Source organism: Macaca nemestrina, chromosome 19 (assembly GCF_043159975.1).
Source record: "Macaca nemestrina isolate mMacNem1 chromosome 19, mMacNem.hap1, whole genome shotgun sequence".
In the NCBI taxonomy this organism is placed as follows: Eukaryota; Metazoa; Chordata; class Mammalia; order Primates; family Cercopithecidae; genus Macaca; species Macaca nemestrina.
Window position 1 is genome coordinate 58,665,200 of NC_092143.1, and position 21,946 is coordinate 58,687,145.

The 21,946-nt window shown below is 38.3% G+C and overlaps 1 protein-coding gene across 12 annotated transcripts in view; it reads left to right on the plus strand.

The window, feature by feature from the left end:
- The window catches only part of LOC105498394 (coiled-coil domain containing 178), a 506,590-nt gene that overhangs the window by 111,849 nt on the left and 372,795 nt on the right, over nucleotides 1–21,946 (plus strand). For all 12 annotated transcript variants that reach the window (XM_071085481.1, XM_011770472.3, XM_011770477.3 and 9 more), the window contains one exon: nucleotides 1,204–1,346. In XM_071085481.1, coding sequence (XP_070941582.1) covers nucleotides 1,204–1,346 — 143 coding nt within the window. The remainder of the gene's footprint in view (nucleotides 1–1,203; nucleotides 1,347–21,946) is intronic.

Genomic DNA, 21,946 nt, shown 5'->3' on the forward strand with positions numbered 1-21,946 from the left:
TTACTAGCAGAGTCATTAAATATTGATGATGAAATTTATAAAGATATAGACATTTAAGACTATAATTATGAAATCATATTGAAGAAAATAAAGAGACAATTAATTTAGACACATAATATATTCTAAGATGGGAAGGCTTATTATAGTAAAAATGTCAATCATTCCAAAATTGTTATAGAAACAGCCATCAAATTCTGGTAAAATTTACACAATAACCTTTTGGCCTGTCAATTTAAATAATATTATTAGAAAAAAGTAATGTAAAATGCTGGAAAGAGTTTTCAAACATGGACTTTCTTCTGTTCCACTGGTGAGAATACAAACTGTTACCCCTTATTCTGGAGAGTAATTTGGCAACCAATATTAATCAACATTCTTAAAATATTTGCTAATACCTTATGACTCAGAAAATTCTGTTTTAACAGTACGTTTGAAGAAAATATTCAAGAACATGCAGTATAACTATAGATTGTGCAATTTCCTTACATGGTTCATCATAGTACTGTTTATGTTATGTGTCCCTCATACATATGTTGTGCATGTCAAACTGTGCATAATGCTCATATAATTGACAATGAGTTAAATCATGAGTATGTGTGATATAAGGGAATACTAAGTAAAAGTAATGTGATACAGTGATATACAGAGAGAGAAAGAAGGAAGAGATGAAGACAGGAGCATTAGTATGATGTTTGTTAGTAAAACACGAGATTAGTATGATGTTTCTTAATCAGTAAAAAGAGTAAAAACTGAATATTTTGAAGTATTACACTAAGATATTAGGTTGGTGCATACTTTTAATGGCAAAAACCACAATTGTTTTTGCACCAACCTAAGAATAATGGTTTTTCTTAGTGGAGAGGAATACAGGTGACTTTGTCATTGTTCATCTTTGTTTTCTGACTTTTTAAATAATAAAGTATTATTTGAGTAATAAAACTATATTTTTATGAGTGAAGACATAATGATTTCATTCTGGACATGTTAACTTGGATATTGAAATTATTTTCTTCAGTAACATTTATACATTCCCAGCGTTAATGCCTGTCAGGGCTGAAATTACACTTACCAAACAATAGGTTGAATGTGGGAGAACATGTTTCTAAAGAACTTTTAATCTAAATCAATACTACACTAAGTTAAAGTTATTATTTTTAATTAACCATTAAGTGCAAATATAAGCAAAAATGTTTTCATTTCTAGGTAATGGACCTACACAGAAAAGTTTGTGAAGAACTTGAAGAAGCTTTAGAAGCCTGTGAAAATGCCAGACTGAAGGCTCAGCAAATTAAAGAAGAGATGGATAAAGATATTCACCAGGATGAAAAAAGCATAGAGGCCTACAAGTAAGAATTTTTCACAAACACTAATTATAGCATTTAGAAATTAAATATTAAGTAAAAATTTAATATATATTTCTATACAGAAAATTTTAAGAGAAAAATAAAATTTTAAATTATTCATACCTGTCTCATCACCAAGTTTATATATAAATAAAAAGATGTATATTTCATATATGTAAAATTATGTATGTATAAATCTCCAAAGTACTATATTTCTGTGTCATCTTAAAGCTCTTCATATATATTGCCAAATTGCCTGAGGACATCTTATAACAATAAATATACCTACAACGTGTGCAAAAGTAACTATTAAAAAAATTCAGTATGGGATATGATTAAAAACAAATTAGATATCAATAAATTAATTATATACTTAGCATGTAATATTTCAACTTGAATTTATTTGATTACTAATAAAATGAAATATTTAAATATATAGATTACATATTTTTGGTATATTATTTATTGAGGGTTTTTTATTTTCTACATTTGTCCCTGATGTATTTATTTTCTGACATTCTTTCAGTTCCTTTTGTTGACTATAACTTCTTTATGATTCTGCGTGATATAGTATTTTTATTTATTTCAAATTGATCAATGATTTAGTATAAAAGAATTTATAGTCACTATGGGAGTTAGAGTCATATACATATAAGCAAAATCAATACAATTTATACAAAATTCCACAACTTAGATAACATTCATTTCTTACGGTGTTTATATTTCCTCACATCCAATGTATATTTCAACATGTAATTAAATATTATCTATTTAGTTGATAAATAGATCTCTTTTATAACTAACCTGATTAGTTATATTTGATCAATTGGATATATTTTCTAATTTTTATCATGATTTCTTCTTTGACCCATGGGTTATTAAGAAATATGTATTTTAAAAATTTATATATTGAGTTCTAATTAATTTTTATTATCGCTTTCCAGTTGAATTGTATATAGTTTTTTTTTTTTTCCAGAGAAAAATGTATATAGTTTCAAACCATGAAAATTGTTTAGTCTTAAGATGGCATTTTTTGGCATGTATTCCTTGTGTCATTGAGAATAACATTCATTCTTTACTTGTTGAGTGTACTGTTGTTACTCTTCCATTAGATCAAGTTTACTAAGCATGGAGGTTAATCTTTATACCACAACATTAACATTATCCAGGTGTTCATTCAAAATTCAGAAAATTAGACTCAACACCGACCTATTAAATGAGAATCTACACTTTTAAAAGACTCCAAGGTGATGTTTGAGAAGCATTGCTCCGTTTATTAATTTTTTTTTTAACTTTTTCTGTCAAGTATTGAGGAGCGTCTATAATTGCTCACTTGTGTACATAATTATTTTTATCAGTTTTTGCTTCCTATATTTTGAGTCTATATTCTCAGGTGCATGCAAATTTGAAGTTGTTATATCCTCCTGGGATACAAATTAACCTCTTTTATCATTATGAATTGACCTTCTTTGACTCTTGGAATATTTTTGCTTAAACTCAATCAAGGCATTAATACAGTTGTACTAGCTTTCTTTTGATTAATATTTTCAATTAATCTCAATACTTTGAAGTTTTTATATTTTAGATATATCTGTTATAAACACCATGTAGACACATTTTTTTCAGTTTGAAAATATTTTCAAGGGTGGACCATTAAGTGCATTCATGAATCACTAATATATTTGGATATAAACCACCACATAACTTACTCTATTTGCCACATTTGTTGTATTTTTTCTTTTTTATTGCCTTTTTTCATGTTGATGATTATTTTATTATTTCTTGAATTTGAGTATTACAATTTTATTTCTATTCTTTTAGTAGGAAATCCTATTAATTGCCACAGGAAAACTTAATGTTGTCAGACTCTAAAAAACAACTGATACTGTTATCCTGCTGGACAATAAAAGGAACTAAGAAAAATTTTACTCTAGTTATTACATTTCTTCTGAATTAAATATTTGTTACTGTTGCTGAATATTTCATTGTATAACAGATAAGTACATTATTATTGTTTTAAGTAGTCAAGGTTATTTTTTAAATTTACCCACAAAATAACTATTTTTATTTTTTCTTCATGAATGTTAGACTTTTCATCTAAGAGTACTTTCTGGCTGAAATAGATCCTTTAGCATAACCTTTAGCAAAGTTTTCCTGATGATAAACTTTCAGAATTTTTGTTTGAAAGACATTTTCTTTTTTCATAGAATTGTTGATTCTTAGTTGACCTTCATATATTAGTTATAACATTTCATAATCTATTAATTTTCATTTTTGCCATTAAGAAGGAAGCTGACCATTTGACTTTCAGTTTTATGCATCTAATCTATATATTTTTTCCTTTGGCTGTTTTGCCTGTTTTTAAGAACATCTTTTTGTTATGAATTTTAATTAATTTTATTTTTCAAGATATTCTAGGTGTTAATTTTTATTTATTCCATTGGGATTTGTTAGTCTTTTTGTTTCTATGTATTGGATTTTTCATTAATCCTGAGCATTCTGAGTCACAATTTTTTCAAACATTTCCTTGGTCCCATTTTCTGTGTCTTCTTGTGCTCAAATTAAACATACATTAGATTTTCTTATTGGGTACTCCATGCTTCTTAATCATTTTCTCACATTTTCTGTTTTCAAGCCTTCTGAAGAATTTCTTCTGGCTTATTGTCTATTTAAATCATTTCCTTTTGTCCTGAATTTAATGTGAAGATCATATGACTGCACCTTGGAGACCACCAACTATGAGAAATGCAATTGACCAAAGGATTCTGTTGTTAGCAGCATCTGACATGGCTTCCAATGATTTCAGCTTCTCCTCCCTGATATTCATGTTACTGACAAAGCCACTCTCCCAGAAGATGGGATCTTTCCTTGTTTGGAGTCACGGTACCAATACCCAAAACCAAAAGTCAGCATTAAGCAGTGCAGACCATGGAACTGAGAAGTAGTAACATGACTCACAACTCAACTTCTCCACTAATGAAGGGTGAGGGGATTAAAATATAGGATTTATTTAATGAGGAGGTTGGACATTAAAAGCAAGGGGAGGGAATATTCATGTCTTTTCCAGAAATAGGTAGTCAACTTCCCGGAACCAGAGTGCTGCTTCATTTTTGTCCTCCTATGCCTTCTTCCAGTTGTGTCATGGGGATTGGCAATGGTCATTTAGCATGGAAATGAGATTATAATGAGGCCTGAGGTCCTTTTGAAGTCCTTTGGTTGGCTATCTTGGTTTAAACCTGTCTCAGCTGGTCTGGTTACAAAGGGAACTGTTTTTTATCACAGGTGTTCTGTTTCTTAAGCAGAGTTAAGGCAGGGTAGAAATTCAGCTATGTCATGTAGGCATTACACTAGATAACAAGTTCCCCCTTTTCTGTATATTCACTCCTCATTCTTGAAGGGTGCTGAGGGGTGAAAGTCTGTCTTCTACAACTTCCTCAATCTGAAGTTGGATGTTAATATTGTTACAGGAAAGGGGTCCCAATCCAGACCCCAAGAGAGGGTTCTTGGATCTTGTGCAAGAAAGAATTCAGGGTAAGTCCACAGTGTAAAGCAAAAGTAAGTTTCTTAAGAGAGGTAAAGTGGTGAAAGGACAGATACTCCATAGACAGAGTAGGACGTTTCTGAAAGTAAGAGGAGGAATGTGTCCACTCTAAGTACAATGCTTGTGTATATGGGGAGATGTGCTCTGCTACAAGGGTTTGTGATAAAGGATTAATTTTCTTAATTACTATATTTTGCAAGAATCGGTATTATTATCTTTAAGACAAAATTAGGAATGCCTTTGTTTGCCAGATATTGGGAGATCTGGACACTCCCAAATCTGGGTCTGTGTAGTAAACATTATTAGTTTGTTCCCTTACCATAAACATCTAGAGGCTAGGAATGCCTAAATTTCTGAGAATGCAGCCTAATCAAGGCCCAGCCTCATTTTCCTAGCCCTCAGTCAAAATGGAGTCACTCTGGTTCGAACACCTTTGACAATATGGGGCCTGTTAGAGGAGTGAATTTTTTCCCTAGCTAGTCTTAGATAGGTCTGGTTATCTCCTGGGTATAAGCCTACCTTTTTATATCACCGTATGGCCTTGATTTGCTTATACATAAAAGAGACCAGACAGTTTAAGAGAAAGAGCCTGAAGATCAAGATAAGTAGGATGGTAGCTAAAGGGCCCAGTTAGGGTAAAAATCAGGTGAAATCAGGGCTGGCCTGTTTTATCATTTTCGTATTCCTTGAGGGTCTGTGCCCTTTTGGTTAAATTGGTGCAACCACTTGGCCTGGTTGTAGATGATTTTAATGTCTTTTTGTTGTTGTTGTTAATCTTGAATTACTTACCCAAGCACAACAGAAAGAGCTGGTGACCACACGTGCCTCACCTTTTTTTTTGCCAAGAGGTAATCAGAAGTCAGATGATTATCAAGCACAGTGTTGGCTAGTGAGTCTAGGGAGACTTTGAGGAGGGTAAGGGCATCACTAGTCTTACACGCTAGAATTTCTATACCTGTTGTGAGGTTGCAGAGGGTAAACTCATGGTAGGCTATCAGGAGAACCCGCTCCCGATGTTTAACATGGGTTCTTTTCTATTTCCTAAGTGTCTCGGCTGGGTTGAGAAATAAAGGGAAAGAGCACAAGGGAGAGAAATTTAAAGTTGGGTGTCCGGGGGAGACATCACATGTCGGCAGGATCCGTGATGTTCCCCGAGCCGTAAAACCAGTAAGTTTTTATTAGCAATTTTCAAAAGGGGAGGGAGTGCACAAATAGGGTGTGGGTCACAGAGATCACATACTTTACAAGGTAATAAAATATCACAAAGCAAATGGAGGCAGGGCGAGATCACAGGACCACAGGATGAGGGGAAATTAAAACTGCTAATGAAGTTTCAGGCAAGGATTGTCATTGATAACATCTTATCAGGAAACAGGGTTTGAGAACAGACAACCTGTCTGACCACAATTTATTAGGTAGGAATTTTCATCCACCTAATAAGCCTGGGAGTGCTACAGGAGACAGGGGCTTATTTCATCCCTTCAGCTTCGACCATAAAAGACAGCACGCCTTAAAAGGGGCCGTCTATAAGCCTACCTTCAGGGCACATTCTCTTTCTCAGGGATGTTCCTTGACGAGAAAAAGAATTCAGTGATATGTCTCCTATTTGCTTTTGAAAGAGGAGAAATATAGCTCTGTTCCGTCCGGCTCACCAGCAGCCAGTTCAAAGTTACCTCTCTTGTTCCCTGAACATCGCTGTTATCCTGTTCTTTTTTTTAAGATGCCCAGATTTCATATTGTTCAAACACACATGCTCTACAAACAATTTGTGCAGTTGACACAATCATCACAGGGTCCTGAGGTGACATTCATCCTCCTCAGCTTACAAAGAAGATGATGGGATTAAGAGATTAAAGACAGGCATAGGAAATCCCAAGGATATTCATTGGGGAAGTGATAAGTGTCCATGAAATCTTCACAATTTATGTTCAGAGATTACAGTAAAGACAGGCATAAGAAAATATAAAAGTATTAATTTTGGGAACTAATAAATGTCCATGAAACCTTCACAATTTATGTTCTTTTGCCATGGCTTCAGCTGGTCCCTCTGTTCAGGGTCCCTGACTTCCCGCAACTGTAGGCAAACCTTTCCTAGGGGCTATGAGACCACCTGCTATCCCAGTACCAGCCAGAATAAGCCTAATTGCCTTTTATTCCTTAGGTGAGATGGGGACAGGAAACCATTAAACATTTTGGCTTCTCTGGGGATTTGATGCCCTAGGTCTCATTCTCCAGGGTGTCATGTATTTTAAGTTTTCCTGTCAATCCTTTTGAGCAGGAATCTTAGATCTGAGAGCGATTTAGCTTGGTTAGTGGGAATTTTTTCCTTAGGTTCTGAGGCTGCTTTTACTCAGGTGTGGTGAACCTAAGGCATCACTCCTGGTAACATTAAGGCAGAGTTATTTATGAGCATTACCAGATATGGGCTCGTATATTTAGGTTGTAAATGATCTTGTGGTCTCCCCCTTCTGCAGGTTTTTAGGTAAGCCCAGTATCCAGTTGAAAGGGATGGTGGGTCAGATCCGACAGTGAAGGTAATTTTCAATTTCTATAGGCCTGAAGGGCTTTTACTACTTTTTAAAATTTAGGTGGCATATCTTATTTTTTTCCATATTTTTGAAGACCTCCTGGTTATCTGACCTGACTTGGACCAGTCTTAGCTCACAAGGCCTCAGTTTTATTTTTCTTTGTGGAGCTATTCTCATTTTTAACAAGGACATGGGATGATGCAAAATCCATGAGAGATGAGTTTTCTGGCATAATTTGGCTAAAGTCCTTTTGAGGGTCTTTCTGGTTGGTATGTTTTACTTTACCTGAAGATTGTGGGCTCCAGGCGGCATGTAGGCACCATTTAATTTTTAGACCCCGAGAAGTAGCCTTAGTAATGAAAGATATGAATGCTAGTCTGTTACTACTTTGGATTGACCATGGCAGCCTGAATCTAGGCACAGTTTCTTTTAATAGCACCTTTGCCACTTCATGTGTAATTTCAGTTTTGGTGGCAAAGGCTTTTTTTTTTTAATCCAGTGAGGACTAGGACGCATTAATAGTGTCTTGAGGCTCTGAGCTTAACTCTGAAATCAGTTGGGCAATCTTCTTCCCCTGGGCATCTGCCTTGGTATTGGACCAGCTGAGTGGCCCATTTTTGGCCCCCCATGTGGGGTGGGTATTAAGGTTATTAACCTAGCAAGTGGAGCAAGTCTCAACCACCTCTTTGATTAGCTCCCTGAGAACTCCCTGAAGTTGTAGCTCCGTGAAGCTCCCAGTCATACTTTTGCAAAGCCAGTTATAAAGGGCTTCCTGACCAGAGTGTTAGAATGGGCTTTTTAAAAAATGGCCTGCAATGTAACTGCTTTTGGAAAAAGAAGTTGCTTATGAGGGTTTCTTAGCCATCCTGGATGGTCAGGACTTTTGATATAACTACATTTGGAGGCTTTTATTCCATGTTTTGAGATAAAACTGGGATAAAAGGAGTAGGACCCTGGAAGGAAGGCAAACGTGGCATTTGGAAATGACCCTTTGTCTGTTTTTTCGCAAGGTCAGCTTTATTATTTCTTTTAATTATCTCAGCCCCTCCCTTTTGGTGGCCATGGCAGTGAACTGCTGCTACCTAGGCTGGTTTTCTTACAGCCTCTAATAACCTTAAAATAACAACACCATTTTTTACCTGTTTATTAACAAAGGTTAACATGCCCCTTTCTTCCAAATAGCCCTATGGGCATGTAAGATGGAATAGGTGTACCTGGAACTATTGTATTCATTGTATTCACCTTCATGTATTCACCTTCCCTTTCTCCAACTCTAAGGCATGGGCTAGAGCAACAAGCTCTGCCTTTGGTGAAGAGCCGAAAGTGGAAGAGCACTCGCTTTTACACCTGTGAGAGAGACTATAGGATAACCCACCCTCCTCTGTTCCTCTTGCGTATAGCTACTCCCATTGGTGAACCATTAGGCTTCTGCATTTTTAATAGGTTTACTTTTAAGGTCTGGTCCACTGGAGTACACTTCCTTTGTCACCCCTAAGTGGTTGTGAGATAAGTGGCCATCTTCAGATGGAAGGAGGGTGGCCAGATTCAAGCTGTTAAACATCTTCAACATTATATGGGAATTATCAATAAGCATTACCTGTAACTGGAGAGCCCTGTGTAGTGGCAGCCATTCCACCCAGCTTTCTTTTATGACAGTCTGGGTAGGATGGGAAGCCCAAATGGTTAGTGGGTGCACAAAGGTTAACTTTCTGTTTCTTTTAAAAGGAGTTTCATAGCTGCAACAGATCAAAGGCAAGGTGGCCAGCCTTTAGCAACTGAGTCCAGCTGCTTGGAAAAATAGACCATTACCTGGCTCAGTGAGCCCAACCTTTGAGTTAGTACTCCTAGGGCAATTGCTCCTCTCTCATGAACATAAAGATAGAAAAGTTTGCTTGTTGGTTAGGGATACTGCTGTGGCCTCATGAGCTGTGTTTTAGGGTTTTGGAATGCTTGGTCACATGCTGCCACATATTCAAAAGTGTCAGATACCCCAGGTCTCTTGTTAAGGTCTCTGCAAATATTGTGCAGGAGGTTTTTTAACCCCTGAGTTAACACAGTTCATGTTAACTCCTGTTTCCTGCCTGTCTGGGGATCCTGATATTTGAAAGCAAAGAGGGACTGAGAGTCTGTACCCAGTGGAAGGCAGAAAAAGGCATCTTTTAGAATCAGGACTGAGTTCTACATCCAACTCAGGGACAGAGTAACATGGTAGAATATAAGAATTAGTTACCACTGGGTGTATGTTTTCTGTTACCTCATTAATTGCCTTAAAATCTTGTCCAAATTGATACTTTCCATTTAGTTTCTTAACAGAGATGATAGGAATATTGCATGGAGCTTGGCAGGCCCTCAAGAATCCCTGTTTTCTAAGCTCATTAATTACTAAGACTATCCCTTTTAGTGCCTCTTGGTTGAGTTAATATATATTTTAGAGGCTCAATAAAGGTGTTATCTTTTGTCTTCCTTCACACTCCTATAATCCTGCAATTTTGGTGGGTAAGTCTTCCCCAGGGGGTGTTCAAAACGTTGTAGGTGGTTCTGTGTCAACCAAGAAATCAACAGTCTTGCACCCTACATCCAGTAAAAGCTGTAGCTCCTTGGGGGATACCTGGAGGGCCAACTGAGGAGTCCCCAGACCCTGTCAATCTTTTTTCCTACTCTGACCATCTTCCTGTGTGAAGCACCTCGATGGCACAAGCCCTCTGTCCCTTCCCTTCAGATGTGGAGGGGACAGGCCTTTTCCCAGTGACCCTCTCTGAAGAAGAGGCACATTGAAGAAGGCATATTGAAGAAGGCACAATTGTATGGTCCTAGTCTCCTAGGTCTTCAAAATGCTTTCTCCTGGTTAGGATACTGAGGAACACTCACTGGAGCTGCGGTTCTCTATTGATAGGTATCCTGTAAGTTATCCAGCTGGCACTGGAGAGCAGTAGCCCATTGGTAGACTTGCCATGTGGCCTTTCTCTCTTTTTTATGTTCCTCCTCCCTATCCCAGTTGTTGAACACCTTATTGGCCAGGTCTACTAGTCTTGAGATGAGAGTGTCTAGCTCTAAATTCACTTTTAAGAGTTTATGTCTAATGTCTAATGTGCTCTGAGACATAAAATAGGATTGTTTGTCTTGTACTTATGGGCTTAGTCCCACTTCCTCCCAAGTCCATTAGAGAACAGTCTTTTGTTGTTGTTTTTTGTTTTTTGTTTAGTTTTGTTTTTCCTGTTCCAGTGAGGAGAATGTACCAAAGGGACTGAACATCTGCCCAGTTAGGATGATGAATCTTATAATACTTCAAATGAGGTTTTGAAACCCCTAAGGATCTTTCCTTAGTCCTTTAGAATGAGACTTTCAGTTATAAAGATCTAAAGTTGTGAAGAGAACATACATATACAGTACCCACCTCTTTTTTTCTATTGGAGACATGCCAGGACATCATAGAGTAAGACTGGCAATATGCCCCACTCTGGGTTACTGTCTGGGTTGACTCCCTGAGAGGAGTCCAAGAGTGATTGGTAGGCAGGGAAAGTGTTGCCTGCAGAGGCCATTGGGAATAAGGGAACTGTATGTCAAAGATTCTGAACAGAGTTAAAAATAAAAATGTCTTGTAATTTCATTGACAATAAAATAATACCTTAAGAAAATATTGTTTTAACATAGGGGACCAATCTTAAACTATTATAGATAATTATTTTTTGAGAGGGGGTCTCACTGTGTCACCCAGGCTGAAATTCAGTGGTGCAATCTCAGCTCACTGCAACCTCCACCACCTGGGCTCAAGCAATTCTCCCACCCTAGCCCCTTGAATAGCTGGGACTACAGGCACATGCCACTACGCCTGGCTAATTTTTGTGTTTCTTGTAGAGATGGGGTTTCAGCTTGCTGCCCAGGTTGGTCTCAAACTTCTGGGCTCAAGCAATCTACCCTTGGCCTCCCAAAGTGCTGGGATTACAGGTGTGATATACAGTGGCCAGCCAATAATTTCTTTTTAATTATAGCCAACTTAATTCCATGTACAATTTATCTTTTAAATGTTCTTTCACAAACTTTATCATGACATTCACAGGCCATCTACATGTGTGGACCTTTTGATTTGTCCTATACTACCTCTTTTAGAATAACCAATCATTGTCCAGGCGCAGTGGTTCACACCTGTAATCCCAGCACTTTGGGAGGCCGAGGTGGGCAGATCATGAGGTCAGGAAATTGAGACCATCTTGGCCAACATGATGAAACCCCATCTCTATTAAAATACAAAAAATTAGCCGGGTATGATGGTGCGTACCTGTAGTCCCAGCTACTCAGAAGGCTGAGGCAGGGGAATTGCTTGAACCCATGAGCTGGAGCCAAAATGGTGCCACTGTACTCCAGCCTGGTGACAGAGTGAGACTCCATCTCAAAAAAAAAAAATCATTTTGTTTTGGGACAAAAATTTACCATATAAGATCCTTTTGCATACAAAATTATTTTTATAACCTTTTGTATACAAAAATACATCTTTATGTCTGTAACACTTTTACATCTCTCTTTCCTACTTAGTTTTTAAAATATTGTTTTGTAATTGAGTTTTAATTTCCAAATTACATAAAGTTGTTTTTTCTCAATAAGAACACAACTTATAGAACTATAGATTCATTAGAATTCTTATTCTCAATAACTTTAAATTTTAGTGAAAGCCTAGGAAAAAAGAAGTCATGAACTGTTTTTCAGATGTTGGCATTTTATAGGTGAAACCACTTCATAATTTTTAGAAACGTGTTTTTTCATGTTATAACTCCTTTTTAATTAGAAATAACCCAGACATTTAATAAGCATTTATTATTCAATGTAAAATAATTTTAAGATTTTGAATTACACAAGGTTTTTCTACAAGCATGTATCCTATTTATATGTATTTAATTCTTTCAATTTTTAATAGTTTATCTGGAGTACTTCTGAAAACTTGGATATTAGACAAATGTAGTCATTATTTCCAGTCATTATTTTTTATTGGCCATTTTTTTAGCCTGTGAATATCAGATATTCACCTAAGTAAGAATCTTAAACACATGGGTTAAATACATGAGTATTTTTATCACTAACTCACAAGTTTTAGCGATTTTTGTGGAATGAGCAAATATTAATTTTTTTTTTTTGTCAAAAAACACAAAGCTTATTTTTGGCTATGTTTATAGCCTTATGTCATTTATGCCAAACCTTGACATCTTAAAATATCAAGCAGATGTAAATGTAAAATAATAATTAAGCCAAGATAAAAATGTATGCTAACAATTTTGAAAATACTGAAATATTTTTAAAATTTTTGTTTTATCAATAATGTAAAAACCATTTTTATTTATAAAAGCTTACTGTATTAGTCCATTCTCATGCTAGTATAAAGAACTGCCTGACACTGGGTAATTTATCAAGAAAAGATGCTTACTTGACTCACAGTTCTGCAAGGCTGGTGAGGCTTCAGGAAACACAATTATAGTAGAAAGGGATGCAAACACATCCTTCTTCACGTGGTGGCAGAAAGAAGTATGAGAGCTGAATGAAGGGGGAAGCACCTTATAAAACCATTAGATCTTGTGAGAGCTTACTTGCTATCATGAGAATAGCATGGGGGAACTGCCCCATCATTCAATTACCTCCCACTGGGTCCCTCTCACAGCAAGCAGGGATTGTGGGAACTACAATTCAAGATGATATTTGGGTAGGGACACAGACAAAACATATCATTCTACCTCTGACCCCTCCCAAATCTCACGTGCTCACATTTCAAAACACAATCATACCCTTACAACAGTTCCCCAAATTCTTAACTCATTCCAGTACTAACTCAAAAGTCTAAGTGCAAAGTCTCATCTGAGACAAGGCAAGTCCCTTCTGCCTATGAACCTGTAAAATCCAAAGCTAGTTAGTTACTTCCTAGATATAATGGGGATACAAGCATTGGGTAAATAAACTTGTTCCAAATGGGAGTAATTGGCCAAAAAAAGGGGGCTACAGGCCCCATGCAAGTCTGAAATCCAATAGGGCAGTCATTAAACCTTAAAGTCCCAAAATAGATCTCCTTTAACTCCATGTCTCATGTGCAGGGCACACTGTTGCAAGAGGTGGGCTCCCATGGCCTTGGGAAGCTCCACCCCTGTGGCTTTGCTGGTTATAGTCTCCATCCTGGCTGCTTTCATGGGCTGGTGTTGAGTGTCTGTGGCTTTTTCAGGCACACAGTGCAAGCTGTTGATGGATCTATTATTCTGGGGTCTGGAGAGCAGTGGTTCTCCTCTCACAGCTCCATTAGGCAGTGCCCCAGTGGCAACCCTGTGGGAACTCTGACCCCACATTCCCCTTCTGCACTGCCCAGCAGAGGTTCTCCACAAGGGCTCTGCCCCTGCGGCAAACTTCTGCCTGGACATCCAGGTGTTTCCCTACATCCTCTGAAATCTAGACAAAGGTTCCCAAACCTCAGTTATTCAATTCCATGCACCCACAGGCCCAACACCATGTGTAAGCCACCCAGCCATGGGGCTTGCACCCTCTGAAGCAACATTCTGAGCTTTACATTGGCTCCTCTAGCCATGGCTAGAACTGAAGCAGCTGGGATGCAGGGCACCACATCCCAAGTCTGCATAGAACAGGAGGAAAGACCACCTACAAGACCATTTCTCCCTCCTAGGCCTCCAGATCTGTAATGAGATGGGCTGCTGTGAAGGTCTCTGACATGGCCTGGAGACGTTTTCCCAAACGTCTTGGTGATTAACATTTGGCTCCTTGTTACTTATGCAAATGTATGCAATCAGCTTGAATTTCTCCCCAGAAAATAGGGTTTTTGTTCTATCACATCAGGCTGCACATTTTCTAAACTTTGACGCTTTGCTTCTTCTTGAATGTTTTGCCATTTAGAAATTTCTTCTGCCAGATACCTTAAATCATCTCTCTCAAGTTCAACGTTCCACAGATCTCTAGGGCAGGGCCAAAATGCCATCAGTCTCTTTGCATAGCAAGAGTAACTTTTGCTCCAATTCCCAAAAAGTTCCTAATTTCCATCTGAGACCACCTCAGCCTGGACTTCATTGTCCATATCACTATCAGCATTTTGGTCCAACCCATTCAACATGCCTCTAGAAGTTCCAAACTTTCCCATATTTTCCTGTCTTCTTCTGAGTCCTCCAAACTGTTCCACTCTCTGCCTGTTAGCCAGTTGCAAAGTCATTTTCACATTTTCAGGTATGCTTATAGCAGCATCCCACTCTCCTGGTACCAATTTACTGTATTAGCCCATTCTCGTGCTGCTATAAAGAACTGCCTGAGACTGGGTAATTTATAAAGGAAAGAGATTTAATTGACTCACAGGTCCACAGAGCTGGGGAGGCCTCAGGAAACTTAACAATCATAGTGGAAGGGGAAGCAAACATGTCTTTCTTCACATGGTGACAGGAAAGAGAAGTATAAGACCTGAGTGAAGGAGGAAGCCCCTTATAAAATCATCAGATCTTATGATAGCTTATTATCATGAGAATAGCATGAAGGAAACCACCCCCATGATTAAATTACCTCCCACCTGGTCCCTCCAAGGACATGTGGGGATTATGGGAGCTACAATTCAAGATGATATTTGGATGAGGACACAGCCAAATCTTATCAATTACTAAGTTCGCATGAATTTGAAGAGTATTTGAATTTAATTTATGATTATAAGCCATTTGGTAGCATGCTAGACATAACATATAACCTAATATATATATTAGGTTATATATATATAACCTCTCATATATATATATAACCTAATGTATATATACATACACACACACACACACACAAAGATCCAATAGCTGTTACCTTGGACTTTTGGCCATAAGATAACAACACAAACTCACCATTTTATAAAAGATAGCTGGGTTCAAATTATTTTTCGGACAAAATTGGAACCCGTTCCAATGGCTAAACTGTTTTTCCCGATAGATAATCCAAGGAAGGCTGTGGACCAAATTTGATAAAGAGGTCTTTATGGTAATTCATTCTTTTTAAAAAAGGCTCTTTTACCTTTTATTCTTCAATTTCAAATGAATTTTTAATGTTTCAATTTCAGTTAGATCATAAAGAATAAGTCTTAGGACCAATAACTTAACAGCAGATTCAAAGCAGGCAGAGAAGAAAGGAGGAAGACAGAGAAGTTTAGAAGACTCTAGTTAATTCTGTAGTTGCAGGTTAATCATTTTAGCTCTAAATTTTTCTTACTATGCAGAAAACCAATACTGGCCATTGCACCCAGGGATCCCTGGTGTCTTCTTGAAGGTTAACTGAGTGTCCTTGGCTCCTTGTCTCAGGCAGTCTCCCCTAGGTGTCTTAACCTCATAATTCAGATTTCCTCTAATCCCCCAAAAATGATCCCTTAACTTTCCAGACTGTATGTCATCTTCCTCTTAGGGGGAAGCCAAGGTGACTTTGTCTGTGGGGCTTCAGCAAGGAGGAGAAGAAGGAGGGGGAGGAGGGGGAGGCAGTATTTCTGGGAAGAGGGTAAATTTAAGCTCCTCTGGTGCAAGAAACTTGGCATGAAAGAGGTTTTCACAGACATAAGAGAAAAATCTCTAAGAGGAGTAAATAGAAACAGAGAAGAATACACACTCATACACAAAAGACTTACTGGCAGGTCATTTCTTGATCCAGCATTCTAGAGTGTCAGCCCTTAGGTTCCTCTCTCACCTTTGCAAAGACTCTTAAGGGAGTCTCTACTCAGAATGAAACTACTGGTCCCTTCTTCACCCTCTCAAGGACTCCAGCAGGGACCTCTACTGAGTGCAGGACCATGACCTTGTGCCAGGCATCCCTGTGCACAACCCTGATTTGGGGTGAGTGTCCCCATCATACTTAACTCTGAGCTTTCTTTCCAGTACAGCTATATAACCCTTTGCCTGCCTGCTTATGACCTCAAAACAATGATATATTACCTTTTCCAAAGCTGATCCCTGGCACCCAGAGTCAGGACTAATGCCTGTCCTTTGCTGGCAGATGAGGTTGTAAACCCTTATATGCCAGTTACTGGGTCTATAAGCATGTAAAAAAGCTTCCCAAATAAGGAAGTGGACTATCTAGTTCAGATGCTGGGTCACCAGTTTGATGACAGAGAAAGCTAATCCTTCAACAAATGGGATCCTTCCTTGTTTGGTTTCATTAAGCTAATACATGAAACCAAAAGTGAATATCAAGCAGTGCAGAACACAGAATTGATAAGGAGGAGCAAGGCTCACAAATCAACTTTTCCACTAGTGAGCGATGAGCGGGGCAAAATATAGAGTTTCTTTAATGAAGAGGTTGAACATTAAAATCAAAAGGAGGAAGGTTTATGTCTTTTCTAGAAATGGGAAATGAACTTCCCTGAACTTGAGTGCTACCTTCCTTTTTGTCCTTTTATGGTGTCTTCCAGCTGTTGTTATGGTGCTGGTGTGAGGGTCATTTAGCATGAAAATGACATTATAATAAAGCTTGAGTTCTTTTTGAAGTTGTTCAGTCCAGTTGACCATCTTGGTTCTAACTAGTCTCAGCTGGCCCAGTTACAAAGGGACCTTTTTATCCAGGCATCCTGTTTCTTAAAGATAAGCAGAGTTAGAGAAGGGTCGAAATTCAACTATGTCATGTAGGCATTATACTGGGGAACAGTCACACTTTTGTAAAATCCCCTCTTGAATGTGCACTATACTCAGTTGCTTCTAATAAACAGAATAAAACAAAAGTAATAGAACATCGTTTTTATGATTAGGTTGCAAAAATTTGTGACTTTTACCTTGCTAGCATTCTCTTTCTTGTCATCTTGGTTACTTGCTCTGATGAGTCAAGCTGCCATGTATTGAGATGCTCTATGGAGAGGCCTACAGCGTGTGGAAACAACATAAGCTTCAGTCCACCCACATATGAGAACCAACCACCCTTGAGAATTGCTGCCAACAACCAGCAATGTGAGAGCAGAAGTATTTGTAGTATGTTAGAAAACAAGTCCTTGCCAGTCATGGTAGAAGACCCAGAGCTGGAGAACCTAGGGGATCACAGAACTGATAAGATAATAAATATTAATGAATTTAGCAACTAAGTTTGGTTATACTTTTTATGCAGCAACAGATAGCCAATGCAGGCTCCTGATGCTACACTTCAAAATCCATCACTGCTTTTTTTTTGCCATGGAAATACAGTGCACTAATCCTAGCTGATGACTGATTGTTGCAGGTATACTAAGGCAGGCATGCTTCTGGGAAAAATGGGATCCTCTACGGCCAACTTTGAGGATTCCCAGTGGCTTCTTCAAATATTCCATGAACTGCATAGGATGCTTCAAGCTTTCCTGCCTCTCTCATTTACTCTAGGGAGACTTAAATTCAAGACTTTCAGTGTGCCCTGACCACTGCTTCCTCCCAATTTCCTTTCTCACAAGTATTTCCCCTAAAAATATCCTTGAACTTGTAATGCTTTCTTGATGTCTGGTTCTCAGAAGATGCAGGCTAATACAACAATTTACCATTAGAACTATCTTCTTTTAATTTTTTTTCATAGTTGTTTTTGTATTTTTTTTTAAACTAGACTTTATGTTTTAGAGCAGTTTTGGGCTCACAGCAAAACTGGGTGGAAAGTTTGGAAAGCTCCTTTTTATCCCTTCTCCCCACCCCCCATACCAGACATCCCACATCCAAGTGGTACACTTGTTACAACAGCGAACCTACCTTGACACATCATTATCACCCAAAGATCATAGTTTACAATAGAGCTTACTCATGATGTACGTTCTATAGGTTTGGAAAATGTATAAAGATGTGTACACAACTATAATATTATTCAATAGTTTCAGTGCACTACTTAAAAAAAATTCCTTTTTGCTCTACTTATTCCTTGCTTCCTCCCACCTAACTCCTGGTTATCCCTGACCTTTTTATTGTCTTCAGTTATGACTTTTTAAGAATGTGATATAGTTGACATCATATAGGATTTAGCCTTTTCAGATTGGCTTCTTTCACTTAGTAAAATGCATTACATTTTCTCCTTGTCTTTCCATGGCTTGATAGGTTATTTCTTTTTAAACTTTAGAGACTGACATACAGAATATGTATATACTCATGGGGTATGTAACGATGTCTTAATACACATAATATATAGAGTGATTAGATCAGGGTAATTGGCATATCTATTATCATAAACATTTATTGTTTCTCGTGTTGGAAACATTCCAGATCCTTCTCCTAGCCATTTGAAGCTATGTATTATTGTTAACTATAGTCATTCTACATTGGTACAGAACACTAGAACTTATTCCTTCTACTTAGCTGTAATTGTGTATCCTTTGAAAAATCTCTTTCTGTCCCCTCTTTCTCCTACACTTCCCAGTCTTCAATATCCTCTGTTTCAATTTTTACTTCTTTGAGATCAACTATATTTTAGCTTCCATACATGAGTGAGGACAGGCAACATTGAACTTTCTGTTACTGTCTTATTTCATTAACATAATATTCACCAGTTCCATCCATGTAGCTGTGAATGACAAGATTTCATTCTTTTTTTATGGATAGTATTACACTGTGTATACATACCACATTTTCTTTGTTCATTCACCTGGACACCTAGGTTGATTCCATATCTTGGCTATTGTGCATAGTATAGTGATAAACATGGGCGTGCAGATGACTTCTTCAATACTGATTTCCTTTCCTTTGGATAAATGCCCAGTAGTGAGATTGCTGGATCATATGGTAGTTCTATTTGTAGTTTTTGTGGAATTTTCATACTATTATCCATAGCAGTTGTACTAGTTTACATTCCCACCAGTAGTGTAGAAGAGCTCCTTATTTTTATTTATTTATTTATTTTGCATTCTCACTAGCTTTGTTAGGCGGTTTTTGCATTGCAATAAAGAAACACCTGAGGCTCAGTAATTTATAAAGAAAATAGGTTTAGTTGATTTATGGTTCTTCACACTGTACAAACATGGTAGCAACATCTGCTTTGTTTCTGGTAAGGGCCTCAGGAAGCTGACAATCATAGTGGAAGGCAAAGTGGGAGACGTGGGAACAGGCCTGTCACATGGTGAGAATGGGAGCAAGAGAGAGAGGGACGAGGTGTCATACACTTTTAAACAACCGGATCTTGTGAGAACTCACTCACTATCCTGAGGACACCACCAAGCCATTCATGAAGGATCCACTCCCATGACCAAAACACCTCCCAGCATGTCCCATCTCCAACATTGGGGATTACATTTCAACATGAGATTTGGAGGGGACAGACATTTAAACTATATCATTCCACCCTTGGTTCCTCAAATCTCATGTCCCTCTCACATGGCAAAATAAAAAAAGTCTTAACTCATTCCAGCATCAAGTCCAAAGTGTTAAGTCTCATCTGAGACTCATCTCCTTCCAACTTTGAGCCTATAAAATCAAAGCGAGTTATTTACCGCCAAGATGTGATGGTAGTATAGGCATTGAGTAAACATTACTATTCCAAAAGAGAGAAATTTGTCGAAAGAAAGAGGCAACAGGCCTCATGAAATTCTGAAACCTAACAGGGCAGTCACTAAATCTTAAAGCTCTGAAATAATCTCCTTTTACTCCATGCCCCACATCGAGGACACGCTGGAAGGGGTCGGTTTTTAAGACCTTGACAGTTCCACTCTTGTGGCTTCGCAAGGTGCAGCTATTCTCATGAGTTGGAGTTGAGTGACTGTGGGATTCCAGATTCAGGGTGCAAGTTGTCAGTGGAGCTACCATTCTGGGGGCTGAAGGGTGGCAACCGTCTGCCCACAGCTCCACTGTACTGTGCCCCAGTGGGGATTCTCTGTGGGGTCTCCAACCCCACATTTTCCTTTGGCATTTTCCTAGTAGAGGTTGTCTGTAAGGGCCCTGCCCCTGGATCAGGCTTCTGCCTGGGCCCACAGGCTTTCTCCTACATCCTCTGAAATGCAGCTAAAAGCCTCCAACCTTCCTTCATGCTTGCATTCTGTGCACCCACAGGCTTAACACCATGGTGGAAGCCACCAAGGCTTATGGCTTGTGCCCTCCATAGTGGCAGCCAAAACCATACCTGGGGTCCTTTGAGCCATAATTGTAGCTGGAGCAGCTGTGATGCAGGGAGCAGTGTCCCTAAGCTGAGCAGGGAAGCAGCATCCCAGGCCTGGCCCCTGAAACAATTCTTTCCTCCTAGGCCACTGGGTCTGTAATGGGAAGAGCTGCCTCTAAGATCTCTGTAATGCCTTGAAAGTCTTTTTCCCACTGTCTTGGATATTAGCACTTTGCTCTCTTTTAGTCATACTAATCTCTCTAGCAAGTAGTGGTTCTGCAGCCTGCTTGGAATTTTTCTCTGCCACATGGCCAGTCTGCAAACTTTCCAGACTTTTATACTCTTTTAAATATAAGTTTCAACTTTAAGTCATTCCTTTGCTCCCATATATGATAATAGGTCATTAGAAGCAGCTAAGCTACATCTTGAACACTCTGCTGCTTAGAAATTTCTTCTGCCACATACTGTAAGTCATTACTGTTAAGTTCAAACTTCCACAGATCCCTAGGACATGAACACAATGCAGTCAAGCTCTTTGCTCAGGTGTAACATGGGTAATCTTTACCCCAGTTCCCAATAGCTTCCTCATTTACATCTGAAACCTCATCAGTCTAGCCTTCACTGTCAACGTTTCTATCAGTATTTTGGTCACAGCCATTTGACGAGTATCTTAGAAGTTCCAAACCTTCTCTCATCTTCCTATCTTCTTCTGAGCTCTCTAAACTCCTCCAATCTCTGCCTATTACTCAGTTTCAAAGTCACTTGCACACTTTCAAGTATCTTTATAGCAAAGTCCTATTCCTCGGTACCAATTTTATGTATTAAGCCATTTTTGTATTGCTATAAAGAAATACCAAAGACTGGGTAATTTATAAATAAATGAGGCTTAATTGGTTCACAGTTCTGCAGGCTATACAAGCATGGCAGCAACATTTGCTTAGCTTCGAGGGCCTCAGGAAGGTTACAATCATGGAGGAAAGTGAAGTGACAGCAGGCATGTCACATGGCAAGAGTGGGAGCGAGAGAGAGAGGGAGGAAGTGCCACACAGTTTTAAACAACCAGTTCTTGTGAGAACTCACTCACTATCATGAGGACAGCACCAATCTATTCATGAGAGATCTATCCCCATGACCGAAACAGCTCCCATCATGCCCCACCTTAGACTTGGGGATTGCTACTCAGCATGAGATTTAGAGAGGACAACTATCCAACCTATATCAACAGCATTTGTTATTTTTTGTCTTTTGATAATATCCATTCTAATTTGGCTGATATGATTCCTCATTGTTGTTTGCATTTCCCTAATGATTAGTGATATCAAGCATTTCTGAGAAATATTTGTTCAGGTTATTTGCCCACTTTTTTTTTTTTCCTATTGAGATGTTTGAAGTCCTTGTATATTCTGGATATTAATCTGCAGTTTGATTAATAGATTGCAAATATTTTCTCTCGTTGTGTACATTGTACTTGCACACTGTTGCTTGTTTCCTTTGCTGTGCAGAAGCTTTTTAGTTTGATATTATCA